Source organism: Nomascus leucogenys, chromosome 12 (genome assembly GCF_006542625.1).
Source record: "Nomascus leucogenys isolate Asia chromosome 12, Asia_NLE_v1, whole genome shotgun sequence".
NCBI lineage: Eukaryota > Metazoa > Chordata > Mammalia > Primates > Hylobatidae > Nomascus > Nomascus leucogenys.
The window spans coordinates 5,026,090-5,040,001 of NC_044392.1; the positions used below are offsets into that span (position 1 = coordinate 5,026,090).

At 43.6% G+C, this 13,912-nt stretch overlaps 1 protein-coding gene across 4 annotated transcripts in view; it reads left to right on the forward strand.

Annotated features, from left to right (window-relative positions):
• AGO1 (argonaute RISC component 1) overlaps window positions 1-13,912 on the forward strand; it is a 40,989-nt gene that overhangs the window by 12,719 nt on the left and 14,358 nt on the right. For all 4 annotated transcript variants that reach the window (XM_003273413.3, XM_030823421.1, XM_030823422.1 and 1 more), the window contains 4 exons: window positions 5,437-5,556; window positions 5,911-6,033; window positions 6,167-6,300; window positions 10,827-11,011. In XM_003273413.3, the coding sequence (XP_003273461.2) occupies window positions 5,437-5,556; window positions 5,911-6,033; window positions 6,167-6,300; window positions 10,827-11,011 (562 nt within the window). The remainder of the gene's footprint in view (window positions 1-5,436; window positions 5,557-5,910; window positions 6,034-6,166; window positions 6,301-10,826; window positions 11,012-13,912) is intronic.

Sequence of the window (13,912 nt, forward strand, 5' to 3'; positions counted from 1 at the left end):
CAGGCTGGAGTGCAATGGCATGATGTTGGCTCACTGCAACCTCCACCTCCCAGGTTCAAGCGATTCTCCTGCCTCAGCCTTCTGAGTAGTTGGAATTACAGGCATGCGCCACCACACCCAGCTAATTTTGTATTTTTAGTAGAGACGGGGTTTCTCCATGTTGGTCAGGCTGGTCTCGAACTCCTGACCTCAGGTGATCCGCCCACCTTGGCCTCCCAAAGTGCTGGGATTACAGGTGTGAGCCACCACGCCCAGCCAGAATCTGTCCTTTAACAAGATCCAAAGGGAATGTACATTAACGTTGGAGAAGCACTATACTAGACTACCCTCTTTTTCTTTTTTGTTTTTTTGAGACAGAGTCTCGCTGGAGTGCAGTGGCACCATCTCGGCTCACTGTAACCTCCTCAACCTCCCAGGTTCAAGCACTTCTCATGCCTCAGCCTCCAGTAGCTAGGATCACAGGTGTGCGCCACCGTGCCCAGATAAGCTTTTTTTGTGTTTTTAGTAGAGATGGAGTTTCACCATGTTGGCCACACTGGTCTCGAACTCCTGGCCTCAAGTGATCTGCCTGCCTCGGCCTCCCAAAGTGCTGGATTGCGGGCATGAGCTGCCACACCTGGCCTACCCTCTTACTTTTATCCAACAGCAGAAGTCAGATAGCCCAGACCAAAGCTCTAGTCTTCTGGTGAGCTTCTAGGATTTCAGAACTAACCTGAGGGAGTCAGGCTGAAGGGAGAAGAGATCCCCAAAACCAAGAACTCTGACTTGGTTAATAGCTACTGATGCACGTGAAGGCGACATGTTCACTGAGGTATAAACAGAAGTCTTTAGGGACAATCTTAGCCAAGTAGATAGTAGCTGATATTTACTGTAAGCAGAGATTTGTTAGCAAATTAACATTATTTCTATTTAAACAATAGTTTCCAAAGGGTATAATTTATGTTATGACTTAGACCTTGATTTCTGTTGTTGCTTATTTAACATATATTTATTGAGCTCCTACTATGTGTCATATACTCTTAGGTGCTAGGAACATGGAGATTAACAAGACAGACAAGGTCCCAGCTGTTATGGAGCTTACATTCTAGAAGGGGGAGATAGACAATAAGTTGATAAACACATAAGGTAGTTTCAGATGGTGATAAGTGCTATACGAATAATAAAATAGGTTAAGGGGATAGAAGTAAGGGAGGAAGAGGGTAGAGAGCTATTTTAGTTGTTAGGGAAGTCCTCTTTTAGGAGACATTTGAGCTAAGTCCCAAATTATGACATAGAATCAACCTTGTAACAACCTGAGAGAAGAGCTTTCCAGGCAGGAGGAAGTACAAAGTTCTAAAGCAGAAGAGAATTTGGATCTTTTTGAGGGATAGACAGAAGGCTATGGTGGCTAGAATGTATTGTGTGAGGGGAAAAGTAGTAGGAGATGATTCTGTAGAGGGTCAAATAATATAGCCTGTTGAAACCACGTGGCATTTTATTATTGTTTTTTGGAAAAGCTTTATCCAGGTTGGCTGTGATGGCTTATACCTGTAATCCCAGCACTTTGGGAGGTCAAGGCAGGAGGATCGCTTGACTGCAGGTGTGGTGTGGTCCCAGCTACTTGGGAGGCTGAGGTGGAAGCATTGCTTGAACCCAGTGAGCTGTGATTGTGCCACTGGATTCCAGCCTGAGCAACAGAGGGAGACCTTGTCTCAAAAAAAAAATAAAAAATAGCTTTATCAAGATATAATTCACATAGCATAAAATTCACCATTTTAAAATGATTAGGTAGTTTTAGTATATTCACAGAATTGTACAACAGCCATCACCGCTATCTGATTCCAGAACATATCACTCCTAAAAGAAAGCCTATATTCATTAGCAGTTACTCACCATCCGTTCTCTCCCCAAGAGCCTGTAGTAACCACTAATCTAATTTCAGTCTCTGGATATACCTATTTTGGACATATCATATATGTGAAATAATACAATATGTGGCCTTTTATGACTGGCTTCTGTCATTTAACATAATGTTTTCAAGGTTTATCCTCGTTCCATCAGATGGATATGTCATATTTTGTGAATTCATTTATCAGTTAATGGACATTTGGATTGTTTCTACTTTTTGGGTATCATGAATAATGCTGCTGTGAACATTGATGTACACATTTTTGTGTGAACATAAGTTTTTGTTTCTCTGGAATATACACCTAAGAGTGATATAATGTATAACAATGTTTAACATCTTTTTTTTGGGATGGAGTCTCGCTCTGTCACCTAGGCTGGAGTGCAATGGCGCGATCTCGGCTCACTGCAAGCTCCGCCTCCTGGGTTCACGCCATTCTCCTGCCTCAGCCTCCCGAGTAGCTGGGACTGCAGGTGCCCACCACCACGCCCGGCTAATTTTTTGTATTTTTAGTAGAGATGGGGTTTCACCGTGTTAGCCAGGATGGTCTTGATCTCCTGACCTGATCCGCCCACCTCGGCCTCCCAAAGTGCTGGGATTACAGGCGTGAGCCACCGTGCCCGGCCGATGTTTAACATCGTGATGGGCTGCCTGATTGTTTCCCAAAGTAGCTATGATATTTTACAATCCCATCAGCAAAGAATGAGAGTTGTAATTTCTGGCCAGGTAGGATTTTATTCTAATTATAATATGAATCCATTGGAAAATTTTAAGTAGAAGAACAATATGGATTATTGTTGTTCTAGTTTCTAGTTGTGAAGATTCAACTAGAAACTAGAAGTAGTGCCTCCAGTCCACCTCTGTGTCTTCCTTGAATAGTTATGTAGGTCAGTGAGCGTCCACAAAATGATTTATTCATGTCAAATCACAGTTCATTCCTTCTTCCGTCTTTTTCAAATTGTGGTAAAATATACTAATATAAAATTTACCATTTTAACCATTTTTAAGTATATAGTTCTGTGGCATTGAATACATTCACACAGTTGTACAACCATCACCGTGAACAATCTCCAGAACTTTTTCATCATTCCACACTGAAACTCTATACTCATTAAATGACAACTCCCTCCTTTTAACCCCTAGCAACCACCATTCTACTTTCTGTCTCTATGAATTTGACCACTGTGGGTACCTCAAATAAGTAGAATCATAGTATTTGTCCTTTTTTGACTGGCATATTTCACTTAACACAATGTCTTCAAGGTTCATCCGTGTTGTAGCATGTTAGGATTCCCTTTTTTAAGGCTGAATAATAGTCTGTTGTATGTATATATCATGTTTTGTTTATTCATTCATCTATCCATGGATACTTGGGTTGCTTTTTCCATTTGGTTATTGTGAATAACGCTGCTGTGAACAGAGATGTACAAATATTTGTTGAAGTTCCTGTTTTCATTTTTTTTGAGTACATACCCAGAAGCAGAATTGCTGGTTTATATGGTAATTCTGTGGTTAATTTTTTGAGAAATTGCCATGCCATTTTATATTCCCACTGGCGTTGTACAAGTATTCTAATTTCACCACATCCCTGATGTAGTCTTTTGCTAGTGTTAATTCTGTATCTGTAACCACCTGTAGAGAATGCTACAACTTTAAGACACCTTTAAGAGAGCAATCTCACAAATTTCAATAATTTTGGATTTTCATTAAGTGAATTGACTATTTTGTTTATTCTCTGGAATATGGAGTTTGAAGGCAGGTGACCCTGGGCTGGTTTTCCTTCCCATTGTTTACCATGAACTCTGGGAATTAGGACGAGAACTAGTATGTAAAGAATGTTGGCCCTATGGGAGCAAGTTCCACATTTCATCTCATCTAAATCCTTACAACAACCTCATGAGACAGCTAGTGTATTTTTTTTTCTCATGTTTGAGATTAAAGAAGAAGATTCTCAGAGTGGTTAAGAGTCCTGTTTAAGGTAACATCACCTAGAAATGGCAAAGCTGGACTTCAAACAGAAGTATTTCCAGACCTACTGGCTCTCTCAATTCTAGAAGCCTTCCTGTTCACAGCATACCGAATATAGTATATTGGGGAGTGGAAGTCTTGTATGTCACTAGACAGCTTTTTATGATCTCTATTGTTTTCCGTTGGGCCCAGAACAGATGAAGTAAATGGCAGGATGTTTCTCACACCAGCAGAGGACACTGTCAGCCAACAGAGACAGTGATAGATGTAGGCTGGGGGCTCAGGAGTTTAGAACCAACCCTAGTCCTGATGGGTTGCAGGATGGAGCAACTGCCTACCTGCCACCATTGGACAGCTGCCTTAGAAATCTAATTTGTGTATATTGAGTTTTTCAGTATTCAGAAGAGCTCTATATATGGTCCTTTGGTAAATAATAATCTGTGCTACAATTTATTGTTTACTGTGTTCCAGAACTATACTCAGTCCTTTAAGTGCTTTATTTAATCTTGAGACAACTCTTAGATTGTTACTATTATCCTCATTTAAAATATGAAGGTCAGGTGTGGTGGCTCACTCCTGTAATCCCAGCATTTTGGGAGGCTGAGGTGGGTGGATCACCTGAGGTCAGGAGTTCAAGACCAGCCTGGCCAACATGGCAAAACCCCATCTCTACTAAAAATACAAAATTAGCCGGGCATGGTAGCACATGCCTGTAATCCCAGCTACTTGGAATGCTGAGGCAGGAGAATTGCTTGAACCTGGGAGGTGAAGGTTGCAATAAGCCGAGCTCGTGCCATTGCACTCCAGCCTGGGCAAGAAGAGCAAAACTCCCTCTCAAAAATAAATAAATAAATAAATAAATAAATACAAAAATTAGCCAGGTGTGGTGGTGGGTGCCTGTAATCCCAGCTACTTGGGAGACTAAGGTAGGAGAATTGCTTGAACCCAAGAGGCAGATGTCTCTGAGCCAAGATTGCGCCACTGCACTCCAGCCTGGGTGACAGAGCGAGACTCTATCTCAGAAAAAAAAAAAAAAAAAAAAAAGATAAAATATGAGACCTGAGCCCAGATCTGGCTCTGGATCACAAGCGGTTGAATTGCCCTTTTTTTTTTTTTGAGACAGAGTCTCACTCTGTCACCCAGGCTGGAGTGCAGTGGCGTGATCTGAGCTCACTGCAACCTCCGCCTCCCAGTTCAAGCGATTCTCATTCCTCAGCCTCCTAAGTAGCTGGGATTACAGGCGCAGGCCACCATGCCTGGCTAATTTTTGTATTTTTAGTAGAGGCTGGGTTGCCCAGGTTGGTCTTGAACTCCTGACCTCAAGTGATCTGCCCGCCTTGGCCTCCTAAGGTGCTGGGATTACAGGCATGAGCCACCGTGCCCGGCCTGAATTGCCTTTTACATTGCACATGAATATTTTCTAATTTACCTATCAAGTGATACTCGAGGAGAATACATGTATGCACAAAGGATTTTGCAGTATCTTTCCCCATGGCTGACAGCCAAGGTGTCTTTCCTTATTGTGGAGCTCTGGGTACAGGGTGTACTCAAGCCAGAGCTACCTGTCCTTCTTGTTTCCTCAGGTCTGTAACATTGTGGCTGGGCAGCGCTGTATTAAAAAGCTGACCGACAACCAGACTTCGACCATGATAAAGGCCACAGCTAGATCCGCTCCAGACAGACAGGAGGAGATCAGTCGCCTGGTCAGTGGGCCTACTCATTTGCTCAGTCACTGGGGCCGTTGGTAGCATAAATGTTTTAACACCCCAGCAGGACCTTCCTTCAGGAGAACCCAAGTCTAGATTTGTTGCCTAGGACTGTATAAGGCTGCTTTTGCTTCTTGACCATATAGCTACTTTGCTTTCTGTCTCTTTTTCTCTCCTGTATTACTTTGCTGTGTTATTCCCTCACTTCCCTCATCTTCCACTTCCTCTCTCTTTTTAGGACTATTCCATACCAACCCCAGCTTCTCCTTAGGGTTCTCTCCTTGATACCCAGAGGGTGAGCAGTATTGCCAAGCTCCTGCTCTCCTAAGATTGCTCTCTTTTGTCCTGCAGATGAAGAATGCCAGCTACAACTTAGATCCCTACATCCAGGAATTTGGGATCAAAGTGAAGGATGACATGACGGAGGTGACAGGGCGAGTGCTGCCGGCGCCCATCTTGCAGTACGGCGGCCGGGTGAGCAGGGTCAGGGCTAGACAACATCTCGGGGCATATGGGGGTGGTTGGGTTGTATAGCCAGGGGCTTTTGCTCCCCTACCCACCTGACTCTACTGAGGCTCACCTGGGCGCCCCCTCTACCTATCCCCAGAACCGGGCCATTGCCACACCCAATCAGGGTGTCTGGGACATGCGGGGGAAACAGTTCTACAATGGGATTGAGATCAAAGTCTGGGCCATCGCCTGCTTCGCACCCCAAAAACAGTGTCGAGAAGAGGTGCTCAAGTAAGGAGGGTTTGGTGTAGGGGTGGAAGGGTGGGAAGGACCCTGGAGCTGCCTGCCTTCCCATAGTCCACAGGGGCTGATATTGATCAGTAATGTGTTCTGTCTTGACTCTGCCTGCATTGTGCTTTCTGGCTCAAACCTCTACCAATTCCTTTTCTATCCATCTGTGGTCAGGGGAAGTTAATAAGGAGCCATATCTGTGTCAAAGATGATGATTTTAGGGCATGAATCTCCTAAGAAAGGCCTGAATTATTTTATTATTATAATTATTATCATTGGTAATAAATAGTGATGACTGTAATGTTTACACCAAAATTATACGTAAGTACCTAATTTATATTCTCTCATTTCATCTTTACAGTGAGTAGGTGGTGATATGTCCATTTTCAGTAGACTGAGGCTCAAAAGAGGTTAAGTAACTTGTCCAAAGTTTGCACATCATCAGGAAAGTGTCAGAGTTGGAAGCAAATCAGATCTGAGCTTCAAAACTTGTGTTCCTAATTGGAAACAAAATAGAGCAGCTTGTTTAGCTGGTTGTCAGGGCCTCTGTGCCACCGTAGCTGGGAGTAGATGGCACCAATGAGGAAAGTGTCATAGCCAAATGGTTTAAAGAAACTAGGCAGTAATGGCTTGAGAAGTCAACAACCCCTCACCTGGAGTCTTTTTTTTTTTTTTTTTTTAGACGGAGTCTTGTTCTGTCGCCCAGGCTGGAGTGCAGTGGCACGATCTTGGCTCACTGCAAGCTCCACCTCCCGGGTTTCACGCCATTCTCCTGCCTCAGCCTCCCAAGTAGCTGGGACCACAGGCACCCGCCACCACGCCCGGCTAATTTTTTGTATTTTTAGTAGAGATGGGGTTTCAGCGTGTTAGCCAGGATGATCTCAATCTCCTGACCTCGTGATGCGCCTGCTTCGGTCTCCCAAAGTGCTGGGATTATAGGCATGAGCCACTGTGCCCGGCCTTTTTTTAAAAAGTTTTACTGAGATAGGTTTAAAATGCCACAAAACTCACAGTTAGTTGTTTCATACATACAACATACAGTTAGTTGGTTACTGCCATCTTTTGAAGTGGTTTCTTCTCATATTCTCTGGATCTGGAGTGGGGTCAGCGCACTCTAGGGATGAGGAAGAGTTGATGGAGCCGACCATTTTGGCTAGACAAGGGTAGTGGGGAAGTATGCCATGACGAATTCAGCTGACCTTGGAGTCATCATGAGAATTCGTTCTTAGCTGGGGTGCAGTGGTGTGTGCCTGTAGTCCTGGCTACTCAGGAGGCTGAGGCAGGAGGATCACTTGAGCCCAAGAGTTTGCTGGGCAGTATAGATCCTATAAGTTCTAGGCCGGGCACGGTGGCTCCTGCCTGTAAACCCAGCACTTTGGGCAGTAGTTTGAGACCAGGCTGGCCAATATGGTGAAACTCCATCTCTACTAAAAAGTACAAAAATTAGCCGGGCATGGTGGCGCGTGCCTGTAGTCCCAGCTACTCAGGAGGCTGAGGCAGGAGAATCGCTTGAACCCGGGAGGCGGAGGTTGCAGTGAGCTAAGGTTGTGCCACTGCACTCCAACCCAGTGACAAAGCGAGACTCCATCTCAAGAAAAAAAAAAAAAAAGTTCTAACAGCTCCTGATGGATCTGGGGACTATGGGACCTGCCCTTGCTCTTCTTCCCTTACCCCTCACAGATACACAAACACCATCATAATTGTAGTTCTTGCAAATGGGTTCTTGTCTCCTTTCCTGAGTTCTTTTGCTCTGTCGTCCAGGTGCAGTGGTGCCATCTCGGCTCACTGCAAGCTCCGGCTCCCAGGTTCACACCAGTCTCCTGCCTCAGCCTCCCGAGCAGCTGGGACCACAGGCACCTGCCACCATGCCCAGCTTTTAGCAGAGATAGGGTTTCACTGTGTTAGCCAGGATGGTCTCGATCTCCTGACCTTGTGATCCGCCCACCTCAGCCTCCCAAAGTGCCGGGATTACAGGCGTGAGCCACCGACGGGCCTGGCCTTTTTCTGAGTTCTTTAGCCCCCATTTAAGCCAAGCTGCTTGGCAACATTGGAAAGGATCCCAACTTTTTGCCTTTGTGCCATAGTCACTTCATTGTAGTTCTGTTCTGTATATGCTCTTGTCTTTCTCCCATGTCCTTCCCTTGTCCATTTCTTTTGGGATAATCTATTGTTTTGGCCATTTGGGGTATGGGCATCAATAAACCCAGAAACTCAAACTTGGAAGAGTTTATCAGTGACACCTAGTTGTAAGGGGTAAGAATGTGGCTTGTGCATCTGGGTCAGTAGTAGCCAGTTAAATCTGTGGTTCTGACTGGGCTAAAGGTAAAGATTTCCAAGTCATCTATGGCAGTGGCTGAGATTGTCCAGGGAGAATGTACATAGTAAGCAGAGATTGAAGATATAACTCAGAGAAACTGGAAAATAAATAGAGCAAAGTCCCTAAGTATGTATGAGGTGATGGGATCCAGAGCACTGAGAAAAAGGGTATCCTTTCCACTGATTAAGTGGGAGAAAACATGAAGGTGCTATGGGGTTTGACAAACTAGTAGTTGGGGGATGATGGATGAGAGAGTTCTAGATGCAACCCTCAATTTTTTTCTGGCTAAAGAGGCCCTATTACTTTAGCTATATCACCTTTAAGATGGGATTTTAGGACCTTCCTCATCTTAAACATCTCACAATACTTTGTGGCCCCCAGCATTGGACACAATATTCCAAGTGTAGTCTGGTAGTAGAGAGAAGATTGGAAATACGTCTTTCCTTGAAGTTGAGACCCACTATTCATGAAATCTGGTAACATACTGGCTTTTTAATAGCTACATTGCAGTTGTATACAGGGCAGAAAAATGGAAAACATACTATTAATGGTCAAAGCCCTAGCTGTTATTTACATGAAACAGTGGTTAGGTCGTGTTTTTTTATTCTAACATTCATTTTGAAAAGTTTTTTTTAAGATAATAAATGTAGAGAATAACATGTATCCATTTTTGTCATATTTACTTTATCCTTTTTTAAATGTAAATATTACAGATAAATTTGATGTTCCTTCACGTCCTCCACCCTAGTCCCATTCCTCTCTTCTTTTTTTGACAGCCTCGCTCTCGCCCAGGCTGGAGTGCAGTGGCGCAATCTCGGCTTACTGCAACTTCTGCCTCCTGTTTCACGTGATTCTCCTGCCTCAGCCTCCTGAGTAGCTGGGATTACAGGCACTCGCCACCATGCCCGGCTAGGTTTTTTTGTATTTTTAGTAGAGACAGGGTTTCATCAGGTTGGCCAGGTTGGTCTCGAAGTCCTGGCCTCAAGTGATCCACCCACCCTGGCCTCCCAAAGTGCTGAGATTACAGGTGTGAGCCACTGCGCCGGCCCCATTCCTCCCTTCTGTTGAAGCCACTGTTATGAATTATTGTAACCATCCTGCTCAATTTATATACCTATATATAAATGATTTTAAATTTTGCATAATAGTATCAGACTGTTTCTTGTGTGTTTTTACTAAATATGTGAAAAAACACTTTCTCACAAAACTATCACATTGCTTTTTGTATGCTATATAATAACATCTCCTAAACAGCTGCTTCCATTCTCTTCTTGTACATTGTTTTTAAATTTAAATGGAAGATTATCACAAATTAAATTTCCTGCTGCTTATTTCAGTTTTTGAGTATCTTTATGTAGCTTGATTTTTTTACTCTACTGAGTGTGTGTCCTCTCTTGAAACTTTGTCTTCCTTTCCAGGGTAAAGCCCTAAAGCCAAAGGAAGCTTAATAATTGGCTCTTAGGTTTTAAAGAACCAGTTGGGAAGGAGGGAACTCATTTTTACTGAGCATCTCCTGTGCTCCCATCACTGTTGGAACCTCATTTGCTTTGAGCAGAAAGGCCTTACACGTGGGCATCTTTCTATTTCTTTGGACATGTAATGAAGCGCAGGAATCAGCTGCTTGAGTGGGGCAAGGTGGGAACCCTGAGAATTCCCATAGGTCCCTTTTCTGGGCTTCCTCATCTCCTTGCTTGTACCATTGAACACTTAGCAAGTACTGTCTTACCTTACTCAACTATAAACGTATTTTTTACATTAGCTATTATTGTGTATCATTCATATTAGAATCTCAGTGTTAGCTGGGTGCGGTGGCTCACGCCTGTAATCCCAGCACCTTGGGAGGCCGAGGTGGGAGGATCACTTGAGTCCAGGAACTTGAGGCCAGCCTGGGCAACACAGTGAGATCCCATCTCTACCAAAAAGAAAAAAAATTAGCCAGGCATGGTGGCATTCCTCTAGTCCTATCTACTCAGGAGGCTGAGATGGGATGATTGTTTTAGCCTAGCAGCTCGAGGCTTGAGTGAGCCCAGGTTGTGCCATTGTACTCCATCCTGAATGACAGAGCACCCTGTCTCAAGAAAAAAAACAAAAAACAAAAAACCAATCTCTCAGTACCTCTTATAGTGCTAAGCACCTAAGATGGATGGATTTTTGTCAGAAGAATTCAAGTGAGACTCACTGCCTCCTTTGTGACCATGCGTGTGTACAGGAACTTCACAGACCAGCTGCGGAAGATTTCCAAGGATGCGGGGATGCCTATCCAGGGTCAACCTTGTTTCTGCAAATATGCACAGGGGGCAGACAGCGTGGAGCCTATGTTCCGGCATCTCAAGAACACCTACTCAGGGCTGCAGCTCATTATTGTCATCCTGCCAGGGAAGACGCCGGTGTATGGTACAGTTCTCTTGGGACAGTGATAATGGTGATAGGACTCTTCTCAGCGTAGTTCCCTGGGGTCTCCTGGGAAGGACTCAGTCTAGATTCTTGGCTTTGACCAGAACTGTTACTTAATGTCAGTGCTCCTCTTGTAGGAGAAATAGCATGCCTGAGCCATTGAGTTATCCCAGATCCTAATTACCTGCACACACTCCTTCCCAGCAACATTTACTGGGGTCCTTTGTGTGCTGGTCCTCATGCCAGGCTAAGCTGGGCCAGGTACAGAGACGGGTTGGTCTAGATTCCTATCCTTAGGAGTGCGTTTCTATCCTCAGGAGTGCATTGTTTATCTGAACATCGTGCAGCACAACCAAGCAGAATAGGTGGTCCTGTTAGTATCGTGTTGCCTGGTAATTACTTGGACTTTTTGAGAGGCTTGCTATCTCTCCTCTTTTCCTCTCATTTTTTAGAATAAGATTGATTATATAAATTTCTGTCACAGCACTTTTCTTTTATGCCATTTTCCATCTCCATCTCTCCTGCTTCAAAGGAATAAGAGTTTTTCTTACCTTGCTCAACTAACTCCTCTGTGCTCTTATTCCCAACCCATCCTGCTACCTTTGGGACTTTATACCTTTCAACCCTCAAATATATTCAGATTCCCCATCCTAATGCACATTACCACAATCTTGCCATCTCTTTTAGCTTTTGTCTTCCCGTTTCCTTCATTAAACCTTCTGAGGCCTGGTACGGTGGTTCACACCTGTAATCCCAGCACTTTGGAATGCCAAGGCGGAAGGATCGCTTGTGCCCAGGAATTCGAGGCCAGTCTGGGCAACAAAGCAAGACCTCATCTCTACAAAAAAATAAAGTTACCCAGTCATCTTGTGCACCTGTGGTCCCAGCTACTTGGGAGTTTGAGGCTAGAGGACTTCTTGAGCCCAAGAGGTTGAGGCTGCAGTTACCCAGCTTGGGTAACATAGTGAGACCTTGTCTCAAAACAAAACAAAAAAAAACTTTTTGAATGAGTTCTCTATATTCTCTATGCCCTATACCTCACCAGCCACTTATTCCTTAGCCTCTTTCAGCCATCTTGCCTTCTGTCTACCTTTCTCCTAAATCTCCTCTGCACAGGATTGCCAATGACTTTTCTCAGTTGTCCTCTTGACTTCTGGATATTTTCTTCTATCTCTCCTTATTTATTTTTGTCATTACCAGGAATCCTTGGTATTCTACAGGTTCCTATTGTCTGCCTTCTCATTCTGCCTTTACATTTTATTAAAATTCCCATTCATTTCAGTTGCTTCAATCATCACCTATTGTTATTATATGTGATTAAAATCTTGATTCAATCCTTGAACCCTCTGCAACTTCTGTCTGTCCCTTTGGCCTCTCTCCCTTTCTTCAAGAGTTTATTGATCACCTATTATGTATGGAACACTGTCCAAGATGTGGATATATTGATGAATAAAATAGATATAGTCTCTGCTCTTAGGAAGTGTTTTGTTGGACCATCTCTTCAGTAGTTTGCCCTCTTTACAAACCCTTGTCTTTACTACTTCTGTATTTGACATCACAGTTGCTTCTAAGTACCTTCATTCAGTCTGTTCACTTCACCTTCATTGTTCTTCTTCACATTTTTCTCAAGATAATATGCCCTGCTCTTGATCCACACTTCTCAACTGAGTTCTAACCTTCCTTTTTTTTTTTTTGAGACGGAGTCTTGCTCTGTTGCCCAGGCTGGAGTGCAGTGGCGCGATCTCAGCTCACCGCAGCCTCCACCTCCCGGGTTCAAGTGATTCTCGTGCCTCAGCCTTGAAAGTAGCTGGGATTACAGGTGCGCACTACCAAGCCTGGCTAATTTTTTTATTTTTAGTACAGATGGGGTTTCGCCATGTTGGCCAGGCTGGTCTCGAACTCCTGACCTCAGGTGATCTGCCTGCCTTGGCCTCCCAAAGTGCTGGGATTACAGGCATGAGCCACTGTGCCCTGCCTTAAGACTTTCTCGAATGGGTTCCAAGTAAGACTTTTTGTGACTCTGCTATCAAAAAAACCTTCATTGGTTCCTATTATTTACTGCATAAAGGGTTTTCATAGACCTGATCTTAGTTTAACGTTTTCAGCTTTATCTTGCACTGTTCACTTGCCACTCATACTGGAATGATTGCTGGTTCTGGAATTGTTGAAGAGAGCTGAATTTGAATTTAATCCTGGCTATACCAGTCAACTGGCTTGGACACATACCTAACCTTTCTAAGCATCATGAATTAATTATATAAGAAGCAGAATCTAGCAAAGTGCCTGGCATGTAGCTGACACTCTGAGTGCTCATTTCTTGTCTGTGGTTTTCAGTCTCTGGTGTTGTACACATTATTTGCCTTTGCCTGGAGTATCTGCATCCTCTTCTTCTTGTCCCCCACCTTGCCCTTAAAATTCTCTCCATCCTTTAATACCCAGTTTAAATACTACTTATTTTTTATTCTGACATTTCACCTGGAGAGTGAACTTGTCTTTTTCTGGATTCCTCTAGTTTATCAGGCCACTGATCAGTTACTACCTTACTTGATACTTTGTTGTGGAGTGGATCTGATTCTGCTCTGAAATCTTTCCTCTCTATATACACACCTAAGGTAATGCCTTTCACTGATACAATACTCAGTAATTAATTTATGGAGAGAAGTTGTTTGATCTTCAGTCCTTGTCTTTCTTGGGCTCTTGTATGGATGATAAGGATGCTTTTTAGGAGAACTTCCTTGAGTAAGTATTCATGTTTCTGATTTCCCTCCATTAAAGGGAAAATCCAGTGTTTTGGCTTAGGAATGGTACAGCATGCTTGGGAAAGGCAATACTTACTCAAAATTTTCCCTTTCCTGGGCTTAATTATGTTACACTTCTCTCTAGCCTCAAATATTTTATCGG